Raw genomic sequence first — 16,544 nt, 5'->3', positions numbered from 1 at the left:
GATGTAGCTACATAGCTTTATTATTATTTTTTTTTTTTCACTTTTCCTTCCTGCTTTGTATTAATGGCTTGTCAAGTCTTAGTTATAGCTAAAATTGTCTTCTGCATGATGCAGTTGTTTAAGAGAGGTACTGTTAAAGTCTGTACTAGAAATAAGCAGAGTAAGTGATTCAATTTTTTCCAAAGGGGAGTAAAGCAAACTTTGGAAAAAATTATTCAGTAATTAGGTGTAAAACAAATTAACATGGAAATGTAGCTTATTACAGATACAGGTATAGGATATCCGAGGATGACAAATCTCGTATAGAGCTCCAGTAGCAAATCCATTATTATTATTATTATTATTACTATTATTATTATTATTTAAGACAGGAAAAATAGCCCAGTGAGGAAAGGAAGTTAAACTACAGGAGAATGAATCAATATTAAAATAAATTGTTTAAGAACAGTAGCAACATTAAAATAAAGTCTTTCATATATAGAAACTGTAAAATCTTTAAAAAAAAAAAATAGGTTAGAGAAATAAGATAGAATAGTGTGCCGGAGTGTACCCTCAAGCAAGAAAACTCTATCCAAGACAGTGGAAGACCATGGTAAAGAGGCTATGGCACTACTCAAGACTAGAGAACAGTGGTTTGATTTTGGAGTGTCCTCCTAGAAGAGGTGCTCTCCTACCCTTATCAAGAAGAAAGTAGCCACTGAACAATTATAGTGAAGTAGTTAACCCTTTGAGCGAAGAAGAATTGTTTGGTAATCTTAGTGTTGTCAGGTGTATGAAGACAGAGGAGAATATGTAAAGAATTGGCCAGACTATTCGGGGTATATGTAGGCAAAAGGAAAATGAGCCGTAACCAGAGAGAAGGATCCAATGAAAAACTGTGTGGGCAGTCAAAGGAGCCCATAACACTAGTGGTAGTATCAAGTGTACTTGTATTTAAGTGTTGGTTTTATTTATAGATCAAAGGTAACAAAAATAATTTACAGATTTTTCTTGCATGCTTGGAAAAAAATTGCAATGTGTTTGTGTTTGGTCTAAAATATAGTTGTACAGACATGGAAGGTGAAATAATGTAGTCTTGAAGCAAAAGTATTTATTGATATTCAAGCTTCAAAGTTTTTATGACTTACATTTTATTCACCAAGGTTTTTTAATGTAGTTTAGATTTATTTTTTATTTCTCTTATTTTATACAAATCTGTGAATTCGTCAAATAAGGTTCATTAACACTTTGAAACAGTATTATTATTGTTGGTTGTTAAATAATTCCATACTATGAAGGATATGAAATAGTGAATCATATATTATGCACCATTAATTTTCCTAGTTAAAATTTTGCATTGTAGTAAATATCTTTTTTTCATAATGGGAGAACACACAGGATACATGCATTTTTAGAAAGGTTTCATCATATTAAATTCATGTTCATTGATATAACCCAGTTGCTGATAGCAGAATGTGTTGTGAATATTCATACTGAATGTTGATGTATTTGATTGTGTGATGAAGTCCTTGATTTTTCTTGCAATAACTTCTTATTAGTCTAGTATCTTACCTCTTCCTTTAGTTTAATATTAATTGAATTTCTCTCAGGAGTTTACATAAGCAAAGTTACGTGGGTGAGGGATACGAATGCTGGTTTCTTTCTTTACTAGACATAAAAAGGGGTTTGAACAGGCACTTACAAGCAGTCAAAAACAAAAGCGTGGTTTCTACATTAACACTTAGTGATGAACTCAGACGTCTTGACACTGGCTGGAGAATTTGGTGAATCCTGGTTTAGTTAGGCCTAAACGTCACCTATAGGCCTACGGTCGTCGCTGAAGTATAAGCCTTCGTCAGGTGTTGGGAAGGCTGGCGCGAAGTTCTAGACACGCCTTGGTCACTCGGGGACGTCACGCCTCTCGGTCTCTCTGGGACGTCTCGCCAAACACCTCACAGACAATCAGGTGCGGGCGTAGTAACTTTGTTCGTCGTCCTTCGTTCTCAGGGGTAATGGTTCCCCTGTAATTTCTCGGCTGCTTTAGTATTCTACGTAATCGCCGTCCCTCAATTTGGTATAGGCAGCCGCCACGTGTTGTTCGTCAAGGAGACCCGGCAGGTTAAGTAGGTCGTTAGACCTACAGTATTATACAGAGTGACTACTAGGAAGAGAGCGAGATGCCGTCTTCTCGTTGCTTATATATGGTCGTCCTGGGCGTGTCAAGCTATCCTTAATCACGTGACTTTTTCCTGGCTTTCACGTCTCACTCGTCTATGTTCCGTTCGACATTCAAGAACGGATCCTGTCGTTTGGGGGGTTGTTTACGGGAAAGAACCCTGGAGTCAGCGAAATTAGTTGAAAACATCCTACCTAACTCTCGTTCACTCTCCTGTCTCTCCACAACTCTTTCTATATCTTTACAATTACTACTAACTGCATTTGTCTCCCCATTTCTTATTAACTAACAAAACCCACAAATAAAGACACCAATAACATACATAAACCTTCTGCATATGAAACTTACTCAAAAATAAGCATCTGTCTGACACCACTCGGCCAGCTACTAGGATTCTTATAGAATCCTCACATACAACAAAACAACAAACCTATTCTTTAGGTTTCCCAGTAATAACTAGTAGCAACTCATCAATCCTTTCCAATTTTCTGAAAACCAAATACTTCACCACATTATACGTTACCACAGTAATAAGTACAATCAAAAACACATTACACATAGTCAGAAATGGTGCAACATCTTGCTTGTAAAACAGAACATAATCATTATCAAGTGGCATTGCCACATTTTCTACCACTGTTAATTTGTCTAGCTGAAAATGATTAATCTTGTTCTCGTAACTCTTTGCAATGGAAGATTGATTTAATTCATAATGCAAAAACACACTTGGTACATAATAGAGATAATCATTTATCACTACTGAGCAAGAATCTGCAAATGACTTCAAGTTTCCTAACTGAAATGTTTGAGTCTTCCCATCACAAGTAACTTCTGCATTTTTAGTACTTTGTACATAAACAAAAATTTCATTACCTAAATGTAATGCCCTGTATGGCAAAGCAAAAGTTTCAAATTTACACTCTCTCATCAACTCATAATTCTCAAAGAAAATACCTTGGATACACGGAAAATTGCTCATAGGTTGTTTAATTTGCACAAAATTGCACATGGATTGACTTTCACTTATCAACACACACTGTTCTAAATCACCTTCTTCTAAAATAATCATCAACAACTTGTTCTTATCCAATGCTAGACGAACCTTCGGATGGTTCCAAATTATTGTTGCATTTCCTATCTTAACTGGGAAAGGATGTATTGTATACAGGTCAAACAAATTCATACCCTTGAAGGGGATCAATACCAACAAATACCCTTTTGTTACTTTCACAGTTGACATTGTGTAATACCAAAATATATCTTCTAGCAAAGGCTTGGAATGGCTATTTACCATACACCAATCGATAATTTCTTTCAAAGTTTTTGGAGAAATGATAGCAGGGCTGAGTATTCCCTTTTGTGCATTTATTAGTCCGTTCACAGATTCCTTGTGATCACCAATCTCGATTTCTACTTCATGAATCAACTTAAACACTTGTTCTACGTCATCTATTTTATTAGAAACATTCACGTTAACTTGATTAATAAATTCCACCATCTTTTTTATGTTCTCTACATTCTTATTATTATTTTCTATTAGAGAACTTATAAGATTACCCTTCTGATTAGCCCATTTCTCGATTAGTTCTACACGATCAGTCAAACCTTTAACATCGTTTTCTGTAGCCACTCCAAACAAAGCACTAAATGCACTACCTACAAAAGGTAATAAAGATCTCTTGTTTCTTTGAGGCCTGACAATGTCTTCAACTTTACCCTGTAAATTTCTTAATACTTCTACAAAGGCAGAATCACTATGGGTTAGTATGCACTTCCGTAGTTCTTCATCTAACTGGTTCAAATGTTCTTCCCTTTCTAATATTGAATTGACATTAATTTTTACTACAGCAAAATCTGTTAACAGTTCACCTTTTCCATGATTTTGTATCAAGGCCCCACTTTTAATGTCTATTTCGCAAGTGATACCGACCACCAGGGGTAGGATCAGAAGGAAGTTTTTCCACCACTTCCTGTAGAAGTTGAGAGGACCATGGATTAGTTTTTACAACCTTTATATGATTCCAATGGGCATACCTTACATCTAAATTCTGTTCATGTATCAGCTTAAATTTATTATTCCTTTCCCTTTCTAACACACTATAAGGACCTTCAAATTTGGGAGATACCTTTTCATTTGGTCCTTCCTTTACATGTACCTTTATATATACTTGTGAGCCTATCTTCAGGTCAGTCATGGAACTAGTTGTGTCATAGTATTTCTTATTTACCTGTTGGCCCTTCTCTAAAGATTGTCTGGTTTGTCTTATTATTTGAAAGGTTCTTTGCAGTTTCCAAGCTATATAGTCCTGGTAATCATATGTGTGCCTAGGAGGTTTTGCGTCATCTAACAATGAGTTTGGCAGTCTTTTCTGATAACCATAAAGCAAAAAGTGTGGGGTTTCTCCTACTGTCTCATTTACTGTGTTATTCAAAGTAAACTGAACGTCCTCTAGCGCTAGGTCCCAATCTTCTGTAGTTGGACTAATGATAGTTCGCAGTACATCCAGTATCTTCTTATTGGCCCTTTCCACTGTCCCATTTGAACTCTGCTTATAAGGGGTTATCTCGCATTTCTTTATCTCAAAAAATTCACAAAGCTTTTTCATTACCTCACTGGTGAATTCGGGTGCATTGTCCGACAAAAGTACCTCCGGACACGAATGTCTTGTGAGTATTCTGGTCTTTAAAGCTTCTGCAACAGAAACTGCAGTTCTATCTCTGACTGGGACAATTTCTAAATACCGAGTCAAATAATCAATGAATACCAGTATATATTTATTTCCTCTCAAAGTTTTTGGAAAGGGTCCTATATGATCCATCTGAACTACCTCAAAAGGGTTTAAATTACTAGGATATTTTTCTAAAGGAGCTCTGACATTTACATGACCTTTATGCCTATTACAAGTTTGACATTCATTTACAAATTGCTTTGCTTCTTCGCTGCACTTAGGCCAAAAATAATTTCTATTTATTGTTCTCAGAGTCTTTTTGATTCCTGGATGTCCTGCCAACTTGGGGGTATGGGTTAGAGCTAATACTTCCTTAGTCAGGGTGTCAGGCACATATAGTCTAGAGCAAGCACTCCTATCCTTAGCCTTCTTATATAATATCCCATTTATTAATTCAAAATCTGACCTAGAGGTTTCATCTTGTAGCAAATCTCCTATTATTTTCCTGATACTTTCTTGTTTCTCTTGTTCTATTTTAACTCTCTCCAAATCTAAGTCTACGACCTGACAGCTGAAACAAAAAGTGTTAGTTGTGATAATTCTTTCAGTATCCTCTTGTGCTCTAGATAATCCATCTGCTAAAGTATTAAACTTACCTGGAATGTATCTAAATTCTGGAGCAAACTCAAGCACACTAATAAACCATCGATTAAACTTTAAGTTATTAGTGAAAGCTCTTTTCTTAAATAGGTCACAGATGGGTTTATGGTCAGTAAGTACATTTACTTTGTGTCCTAACAAAATGTGCCGAAACTTTCTCAGTGCCCAATAAATGGCTAAACATTCCTTTTCTGTGGTATTGTAATTTCGTTCGGCCGCATTCAGGACTCTACTTGCATAATATACTACCCTCATTCGGGTTTTTGCCTTCTGTAACAAAACTGCTCCTATTCCTGTATTTGAAGCATCACATGCTAAGTAAAATTGCTTGCTAAAGTCTGGATACACTAAGATAGGATCTTGGATTAATTTCTCCTTCAACTTTTGAAAAGCCTCCTCTTGCTCTGCTTTCCATTCAAACTCTACATCCTTCTTAGTTAATTCTGTCAATGGTTTAGCTATAGTAGCAAAATTTTTGACAAATGGTCTATAGTATCCTATCATCCCTAAAAATCTTCTTACACCTTTCAAATTTTGTGGAGCAGGATATTCCACAATCGCCTTTATTTTTCCTTCTTGCATGCGCAATCCATCAGCACTGATCACATGTCCTAAATATTCTAATGATTTCCTCAAGAATTGACATTTCTTAACCTTTATCTTTAATCCTGCCAGTCTTAGTCGTTCTAAAACGATTTCTATGGTTCCGAAATGGCTCTCTATATCTTTGCTAAATATAATGACATCATCTAAATAGACTGACACATTCTCTATGTCTCCTAAGATCTGTAACATTAACCTTACAAAAGTCAATGGAGCTGATGTTAACCCAAATGGCATTACCTGAAATTCTAAGTGTTCTTTATGTGTGCTGAAGGCAGTTAATGGCTTTGATTCTTCGTCTAAAGGTACTTGCCAATATCCACTTAGTAGATCTAAGGATGAGAAGATCTTTGCTCCTCCTAACTGAGCCAATATATCGTTTATTACAGGCATGGGCATCCTATCAGGAACTGTGTTCGCATTCAACTTGCGATAATCAATCACTAATCTGTAACTTCCATCTTTCTTTGGAATCAACAACATGGGAGAATTATAAGGTGATTTAGAGGGTATGACCACTCCTTCTTCTTTCATTTCTTCTATCATTTTATCTATTATTGGACGTTGGCTGATAGGTAATTTATAATTAGGTATGAAAAAGGGTTTGGCTCCATCATCTAGGATTATCTTATGTCTTAACACCTCAGTCCTACCTAACCTATCACCTGTAATTGCTATGCCCTGCCTATATTTATTTAAGGTTTCTATTAACCTTTTACGGTACTCAGGAAAATCGGTGTTATCTATCTCCCTATCTATTCCTGCATCAATATTTCCTATGGTAAAGAATGCTTCCTCCTCTAACGGAATCATTTTGTGTGTAACTTCTATTCCTGTACAAAATTCTGTACCCGCTAACAAATGGAGTCTTTTATCAGAATAATTCATGACATAAGTAGTACAGGCTAATCCCTCCATCTGAACTAATGAGTTATCCATTCTGACATATTCTGGTAATCCTTCTGGGGTCAAGATTACATCATTATTTGTGTGTAGGCGGGTTATCAAATATACTCTAGTAAGAGTATTGGGCAGTAGTACTACATCTCTAGCTAGCCTAAATCTTATTTTGTTTGCATCTGCTGTGCTGATCAGACTTATTTCCCCAGTTTGTACTTGAGTACAAAAACATGAATCTTCATCTCCTCCTTTTTGAGATTCTGTTTCTCTTAAGTGTCTTAATTCTTGTGAATTCAATGTGCCTAGCAGCAAAACTTCTTGGAATTCCCTTTTATCTATTCTCTCAGATTCTCTGTCGACATTTTCCTCCTTAGTATGTGTGCTGCCTTTACAAGAAGTAATTTCCCCCTTTCTGGGTGCAATTGCTAAATTCTCTTCTTTCTCCCTTTCTTCTAATTTTACTTTGATTTCCCTTTCTCTTTCTGAACCGGAGTGTGTTTCAACTATCGAAGCGGTCCCCTGCAAATTGGCCAAATTTGTAGTGGACTTGTCATCAACAAGTTGGAAACAGACTTCCTGATTATTTCCCTTTAGAACTAATCTTCTGTCTTGACAATCAAAAACTATGCCAAAATCTTGCATTGTTGCAAAAGAAATCAAAGCTCGAGCGGGAAATGCTACTTCTTGCAAAACCAAAAATGGCACTTGACACTTCTTCTCTAGCAATTCAATGTTTAAATCTATGGCTCCTACATTGTTAAGCTGATTGCCAGTTATCCCCTGAATCAATGTATCCTCACTCCTAATTGCAGAAATAGGTATATTCAAATAATCAGTTAAGGTATGGAGCCCTATGAGATTTACAGTACTTCCTGAATCTAACAAACTAAGACATTCTTTACCTTCTATCTTGATATTTGTCTTGGGTAATGATTGCTGTCGGAAGGATAAATATGTTGCTGGCAACGTGGATGTACCTCCGCTACCTGCAACATCCTTCCATTCTTTGGTTTCCCTATTTCCTGGACTCCTATCCTGCTCTTCTAGTCACTTTCTGTTACCTTGTTTTTCTTCGGAGTAATTAGTAGGGTTTGAGTTATCCCTTGCCTGTACCTGAGGAGTATTTTCGGAGGGTTTATTATGTTTCTTACCTTGGTACCAACATTCTTGGTCTGTGTGACCTCCTCTTTGACAATACTGGCAATACCTATTCTTTGGTCTAGCTCCCTTATGATGATAATTCCCTCTAGATTTATATGTTTCATTATAATTTCCTCTGTTTGGTTCATTTGACTTGTAAGGGGGCTGGTTATTTTGATAATTTTTATGGTAATATTTATTCCTACCGGTCTCGTTATTTTTATCTTCCCTGTAATTCTGATACCTTCTTTGCTTGGTATTTGCCGAAAAAGTGACCTCTTCAATTTGGGTCTCGTTTTTCTGGATGATTTCCTGGATTTGGCTCAACGTTTTTGTGAGCTTCTGGGCAGGATCTAACTTTAGGTCCTTGAAAGCCTTCCTTTCCCTTTCACCAAAGGCTGCATACAATGTACCGTAGGCCATATAAGTCAAAATTTCATCTAAATCCACCAGTTGGTTATTATCCTCACTAAACTGCATTCTGTCTCCTACCGTGATTGTGGGTAATGACAAAATGTCTTCCTTAACTACTCCTAAATGATTCAGAACCTGGGTATACAAACTAGGCATGGAATCACCTTCAAATTTAGCCGAGTTAAACCTATACAAGTTCAACAACCGATCGGTCTCCTTGGCCGATCGCCACAATAGTCTGCATTCCTCCTTGAACTCGTTGAAAGTGGTAATTTTTTCAAAGGCCTTACCGTTTAATGTAGGGTGAGCATCGTCTACGTTGACTAACATCATTGCCTGTTTAATTTTTGCAACATCGTCAGTTATTTTAAAACTAGCGATCCTATTCTCTGTGTCCGCTATCCACTTATCTACACTGTATTTCTCTAACCTTTGTTTGTCGGGATTATCCCTACTTACATTTCCACAAAACCGTGTGGTTTGTGTGATCAGCCCAGCGGAATTCATATCGGCAATATTTGCTCTTACCGGACTCGGACTTCGGTTTCTAGTCAGATTTTGACGTCTTCCTACACTAGCACTTCGCGACCGTCTGTCTGCAGTTAATCTCAAGTCGTATTGATATTGTGTAAGTCTTTGGAAAATATTGTCAAGACTCATATCACACAAAAAAAAAAAAAAGGAAAAATTAAAACACCAAAATTTTCTTACGAGAGAGAAATGCCCTAACTTCCTATTCTATAGAGAGACAGTATTTATACAAAACAAGAGAGTGAACGAAAACATGCAAACTACTCACATATCCATTGGTTCACGACTCCTTTGGTTTCCCTCTGTTTTTCTTGAGATTGTTTTGTATTTCTTCGACACTTAAAAGGGGGTTTCAGCACTTTCCTGAAATAAAGCCAGTATTAGTTCAAACTTAATACAACACGGCACAGTATCCCTTAACGATGCCACCATTTGTGATGAAGTCCTTGATTTTTCTTGCAATAACTTCTTATTAGTCTAGTATCTTACCTCTTCCTTTAGTTTAATATTAATTGAATTTCTCTCAGGAGTTTACATAAGCAAAGTTACGTGGGTGAGGGATACGAATGCTGGTTTCTTTCTTTACTAGACATAAAAAGGGGTTTGAACAGGCACTTACAAGCAGTCAAAAACAAAAGCGTGGTTTCTACATTAACACTTAGTGATGAACTCAGACGTCTTGACACTGGCTGGAGAATTTGGTGAATCCTGGTTTAGTTAGGCCTAAACGTCACCTATAGGCCTACGGTCGTCGCTGAAGTATAAGCCTTCGTCAGGTGTTGGGAAGGCTGGCGCGAAGTTCTAGACACGCCTTGGTCACTCGGGGACGTCACGCCTCTCGGTCTCTCTGGGACGTCTCGCCAAACACCTCACAGACAATCAGGTGCGGGCGTAGTAACTTTGTTCGTCGTCCTTCGTTCTCAGGGGTAATGGTTCCCCTGTAATTTCTCGGCTGCTTTAGTATTCTACGTAATCGCCGTCCCTCAATTTGGTATAGGCAGCCGCCACGTGTTGTTCGTCAAGGAGACCCGGCAGGTTAAGTAGGTCGTTAGACCTATTATACAGAGTGACTACTAGGAAGAGAGCGAGATGCCGTCTTCTCGTTGCTTATATATGGTCGTCCTGGGCGTGTCAAGCTATCCTTAATCACGTGACTTTTTCCCGGCTTTCACGTCTCACTCGTCTATGTTCCGTTCGACATTCAAGAACGGATCCTGTCGTTTGGGGGGTTGTTTACGGGAAAGAACCCTGGAGTCAGCGAAATTAGTTGAAAACATCCTACCTAACTCTCGTTCACTCTCCTGTCTCTCCACAACTCTTTCTATATCTTTACAATTACTACTAACTGCATTTGTCTCCCCATTTCTTATTAACTAACAAAACCCACAAATAAAGACACCAATAACATACATAAACCTTCTGCATATGAAACTTACTCAAAAATAAGCATCTGTCTGACAATTGCATTTTGGCATTTATTTTTTGCAGATGGGGCTTGCTAAACCGAGAGAGTCGTCCCCTCCTTCAGGAGAAGCGTATAAAACTCAAGCTAAACTGGTTCCATCTCTTGCACAGAATGCTAAAGAACCAACCCCTCCAACATCAAGAACTATACTTCAGCCTTCTAGACCTTCTAATCACCAAAGCCAACAGAGTAATCAAAGAGGAAGAAGTGCAGCTGTTGCTACACCACCTGTGATACCAGGCAAATCCAGCAATCTAATGGCCTCCAGTGGTCATGAAGTTTCAGATTCCCCTCCAACTTCTGCTGGTTATACAGGACTGAGTAACATTCTCAAGGGAATGGAAACATTAGGAAAAGAGAAGGAAAAGGGCTCACAAATGGTTACGATACGAAGAGTAATGGATCCTAACAACGCAGAGCCTACAGTTACTATAACGCTTAAAGGAGAAAAACCAGAAAAAGATAAGGTGCTGTTTAAATTGGTAAATGGACAAGGTAAGTGTCATTCTCATAAGTTATATTACCCATAAGCATTATGTGTTATTCAGTAATTTATATATATTCCTTTAGTGGTATGAGTGTGGATCTTGCTAAAACTTGCATAAAGCTGTTTGAGCAAAAATTAAGCATGCTAAAAGTCACATTAACTTGTATCACATAATTTATAAGTACAAAGTGCTTATATATGTGATTTTTTTTCCATTCTTATTTAGTTAGGAACACCTACCCCTTAATGCTAAGGAAACATAGCTAAGACTTAGATATAGTTTATATAACCAGTGGTTTAATGTGTTTATTTTTTTTACAGCTGTTTCAGGGAATGGGTCGCAGTCAGGTCAGATTGGGAAAAAAGGTGGTGGGGGAGGAGGAAGTGGTCGTAAACAACGAATAGAGTCAAATACTTTACCAGATGAGCCTCCAATACCTGAAGGGTTAAGCCCAGATGAGGTTAAAAAATACAAGAAAAAACAGAAAAAAGAGAGGCAGAGACAAAAGAAAATACAAGAACAGATTGAAGAACAACAGAAAGGTCGCATGCAGCAGCTTGAACTGCAAAAACAACAGGAGTTGTTGCGACAACAGCAAGAACAAATTCATCAAAAGCAACTGGCTCTGCAACGCCAGGAGGAGGAGTTGATAAAACAACAAAACAATAAAAATAATGTTAAAAAAGGAAAGAAAAAGAATGGAAAAGGGGCAAACAGTTCTGTAAATAGTAATAACAATAATAACAGTAAAAACAATAAATCAGCTAGCAAGGGTAATGACAGGGTTTCTGCTGTAGTATATGATGGTGATGATATGGCTCAGTCTTTCAATCTACCTCCAGGTGTTACTATTAATAAAGTGGCTGGGCAGCCTGGTATGGTAACTATTTCGAACAACATGGGAGGTGCCTTTTCTCAGCCATTTTTACCCAATCCGAATGTATATCCAAGTCCAGTTTTGCAGGGTTATCCTGTTCTATCAGCAGCACAAGGTTCAGTACCTAAATCATGTTCGGGACAGAATCCTGTTCTAAGTTGGAATAGTACTGGGGAGAAAAAGTACCCAGACAAGGATAACGTCATAGTAGTTGATACAAATAATGATCTCCTAGGAGCTACACCAACTTCCTGCAGTTCGCTCAAGCGGGAAATTACCTCGGATGAAAAGGTAGTAATGGCTGTTAAGGGGATTATAGATCCATCTACTCTCAATATGACACAAAAGAAAAAGTTCAAGAAAATGAAGAAAGCTCTGCAAGAAGAAAAAGAGAGAGCAGAGCAATCGCAAAGGGAAGAAGATGACTTGATGGACCAAATGTACAATATTGTTAATGGGAAATCCGCAAAGAATAGTGGTGGGAAATTGGTTCAAGGGCAGGCAAAAACGCAAGCAAAGAAAAATAGCAAAGTGAAGGAAAACATCAAGCCTTCCTCGACACAGGCTGTTAATAACTCCAAGCAGGTAACGCAGCAAATTTCAACAAAAGCGAACAAGCAACAGCAGCCGCAAAAAGTTTCTGAAAATCTAAAGCAAAAGCAACCTCAAGAGGTGCTTTCAAGTTTGAATAGCAAAAACAACACTAAGCAAAGTAAAGAAGTTAGTCAGCCTCAAGTTACTAGTCAAATGAGAAAGAACTCAACTTCTTCATCTCATCAAGGGAAACTTAAACAGCAGCCAACTCAACAATCCAATTTAAAGCAGCCTGTACAGCAGAAGCAACCTTTGAAACAGAAGATGCCTTCGCAGCAGAAACAAAAGCAGAATCAGAAAGGGCAGCTTCAACCACAGCCACAGCAACCACCACAACAACAGTCACAGCAAGCACTGCCTTTAAAACAGTGTCATCAGGTGCAGAAACAAAAACAACAGCATGTTAAACAAAGTCAACAACCAAAGCAACAGGTTCAGCCTAAACAGGCTCAGCAAAGGCAGTCTCTCTCCGAAAACCAGACTGCTGTACAACAGAAAAAACACACAAATCTCCAAGGTAAGATCCCTGTTGCCACCCATGAAAAGCAGGCATTAAACAACTCTCATTACACAAATACCAATAACATTGGAAACTGCTCCAACAGCGTTGCCTATGCTCCTCAGGATATTGCTCATGAAGCTCGTTATGTTCAGTATCTTGCTGCTAACCAAAGAACTTTAGCTAAAATGAATTGCAATTTAATTGTACCAAGTGACTGTACTGCAGACCACTGTGCAGGAGAAAAGGATAAAAAATCAGGTAAAACTAAAAAGATTAAGAAAAAGAGGGGACATTTAGAAGACATGACAACTATTGATAGTGTTTTTACTCCAAAAGATATAGTTGAAGGGGAACTTGATGAAACAGAAAGGGATGTGGAGGCCTTCAAGCGATTCTGTTTAAATGTTCCTATTCATGCAGGAGAAAAACCCAAAGTTAATATCAATGTTAAAGATATATTGATCAAGAAGAGGCCTTGCAATGTTAATCTATGAAATGTTAATTCATGATATCATTTTTCACAGTTTTTATTCTGTAGCTGAATCAAAGATATATTTTGTCATTTTATTATAGTCATGAAGTATGTAAAAGTGTTTGTATGCTAATCTCAATTTTATTGCTAGTAGGGTGTCAAGTGAGACATTTTAGGTAAACTAGTTTTCAAATAATGTACCAAATAATTTGTTTTGTACCTTGAATTATGTTAGTATGAAAACTGCAGTAGCACAGTTTGAGATATTTTCTAAAAGCCTGATAACCAAGAGCAGCACCTTGTTGAAGACCTAGGTGATTTATGGGACTCCGCTTTGTTATAATGAAGGACCTTTGAACTTTCAGCTGATACCAATAACAAAAGAACTTGTGTTTTTTTTCTCAAACATGAAAGGACCAAATTGCTGTAAAGTTTGCATTGTGTTTGGAAAGTTGTGCGGTGCTATGCAGCATCAGTATGTAAGGATCATATTTATATCCAGGTGCAATACTAATTCATTATTGTTTAGTGATGAACTTTTTCAGTGCCTGAATATCGAAGGTTGATCTCAAGACATTAGTCTTGTTTGTATAATTTATGATAGGAGTAATGTTGCTTTGTTTCTGTTTAGCTTTTCCTCATTTTTTCTTCAAATTTTTATCTTTTGAAATAGAATATTAGTTGAGACTTATGCAAATATTTTGGATTATTTTTTCCCTTTGCATTTCATACACGAGTGGTGTTGCACTTTGTACATCTTTTGATTTATTACTGCATGAAGCAATTTTTCATAATACAGGGTCATTCAATTGAGGTTTTGCACAATTTGCAAGTATTTGATGAGCTGTAAAGTACATGGGATTTTTTTTAAGTACGAACTCCAGTATTATTTAAGAATTTGTGGAGTGATAAGGGTGTGTTGTGTAAAAATGTAATTTTTATGTATTAGAATATTTTACTGGAAGAGTATCCATTACATAATTAAGGTGGTGCCATCAAATGCAAATTAGTTTGATGTCATGAAAGTTAAAAGGACGTATGAAAGGGATGTTTTTTATGTAAACATTGATATGTGATATAACTATTATTACCTGATAGTAGCTCCTTACTGGTAGAAAGAAACGGAATAAGTGTTAAACGGATGAAAAAAAAAAAAATCATACAAAGTGGAAAATAGAATAGGTTACTGCTGTGTGTGATACTAGAAAGAATCTTGCCATTTAATTTGGCTCTGTATTGTCCCGATGGAGCATTATTGTTGATATTGCATAGTATGAACATAGATGCCTGTTTTTGTAGATATCATTTATCCTTCTCAAGAGGTTGAGACCTCTCAAATAAAATCTGAGTGATCAGTATATTTTCATGTTTTCCATATCCAATTTAGGCATCATGTGAATTTGTATAATTTTATTTTTTGATCTGGTGTGGAATCAAGCTTATCAAATATTAAGGGAAGTTTCTCTTATAATGTATACTATCACTCCTCATCACTTGTGTATTCCAACCATTAGTGTATTCCAACCATTATTTATTCCACTTTGCTCTTATATGTCCAACAAATTGAAGTAGTAGTAGCAGCTCCATGCGGCACCTGGAGCTAAAATGCCTTTTTAATCACCTTCCTCATTTTTCTTGTGTCTGTAGAGCTTTTAACAGCTATTTTTTTTTTCCAATTCTACATAATTCTTTTTGCTTTAATTTTGTCTCACTCGTATTGGAACCTTTATTTTTTGTATATCAGCACCTTTACATTTTTCAACTGGAGTCAGTCTCATGAGTTACTGAGTTCTTGGGTGCTAAATGAATTGTTTAATGCTGAACAGAATTAACCATTTGGTAATAATCAAATCATTCTTATTAATTATAAATAGCCTGACCTGTACTTGAAGGAAAATGAACTCTGCCGAGCAAACCCAACCCACCTGTCATGGAACTTTTATGTTAATGGTGTTATGCTTTTGTTCTTACATGAATACAAACCATCGTCCTTTAACACAACTCTTTCAGCAAAGCTGAAACGGATTATAATTACTGGTGGATGGAAGGTAAGCCCCGCCCACCCAACAGTCAAAAAGTCTCGCCTCTTGATTGTAAGCTGTACAGACATACTGTACTTTGAACATCATCTAGCTGTTATAATTTTTTTGCTTTTTATTCCAGTTTTATGTGTAGTGACATTGAAGACTCCATGTGCAGACATACAGTTGTAAACCTGGTAAAGAATATAGCAAGTTTATTGCTAATCTAGCTGTGGATCCCCATCATCATTGTGTCTTTTGTAGGGCAGGACTATTTGCAGTCATGGCCTCTGCAGTGGGTGGAGTTTGACAAGAAGGAGGCTGAGAGATTTTATAGCTTAGAATGTGACAATACCCAAGCTGTTGCCAAAGAAACTTCACTCCTCTTCTTCCGTGACTTTACCTGTTGTGGCTTCTTTGGATTTTGGAGGCATTCAGAAAGAGGGAGGAGACACTAGCTTGCATTTGGGGCCTGCTTCAGGGAAAACAGAAATATTGTCTTCCAGTAGTAAAGGCAATACTCTTCTGCCTTTCCTTTGAAATTTGCCTCCTGTTCTGCCAACCAACGTAGACGTACGCAAGGACTTTGACCTTGGAAGTCGTGGCCATCCTTGGAATTCAGTCAGCAGGGAAACTTCTGGAGATGTTCCACCTGCAGGGGAGGTGTTAAGATGTGATGATCATCAATATGTCCTCACCTGCTATTAGGGAGGAACCTTTGTCTTCTGCTGCTTCAGTGTCTTCTAGCTGACTTCAAAGTTTGTGTGTTGGGGAGAAGAAACACACCCTTCCTTCCTCCCACTACTCCCTCCAGTGCTCCGGAACTTTCAGATATGACTCCTGTTGCACCGAAGTGGTAGTCACCGATGATGGTTCTGACAAAGTCTTGAGACTTGACTTGATCTCTCTTCATGTGAGAGTGAGAGGTGGTGCAGTGGCGAGCATCAACCTAGCCTGGGAATGCGTATTGGTAAGAAGTATTCTTGCTCATGAGCCTGCTACTTGAAGGACCAAGATTTGTCTAATAAACAAAAAATAAAAATTACTTTTACA

The 16,544-nt window shown here is 37.4% G+C and overlaps 1 protein-coding gene across 1 annotated transcript in view; it reads left to right on the top strand.

The window, feature by feature from the left end:
• The window catches only part of LOC137634489 (uncharacterized), a 55,400-nt gene extending 40,570 nt beyond the window's left edge, over positions 1 to 14,830 (top strand). Inside the window, 2 exon segments of the mRNA XM_068366911.1 lie at positions 10,561 to 11,032; positions 11,346 to 14,830. Coding sequence (XP_068223012.1) covers positions 10,561 to 11,032; positions 11,346 to 13,492 — 2,619 coding nt within the window. The 3' untranslated portion in view covers positions 13,493 to 14,830.
• Positions 14,831 to 16,544: the final 1,714 nt, after the last annotated feature.

This window comes from Palaemon carinicauda, chromosome 44 (assembly GCF_036898095.1).
Source record: "Palaemon carinicauda isolate YSFRI2023 chromosome 44, ASM3689809v2, whole genome shotgun sequence".
Lineage (NCBI taxonomy): Eukaryota > Metazoa > Arthropoda > Malacostraca > Decapoda > Palaemonidae > Palaemon > Palaemon carinicauda.
Note: the sequence above shows the minus strand (reverse complement) of the source record. Positions and strands in the feature narration are given on the sequence as shown.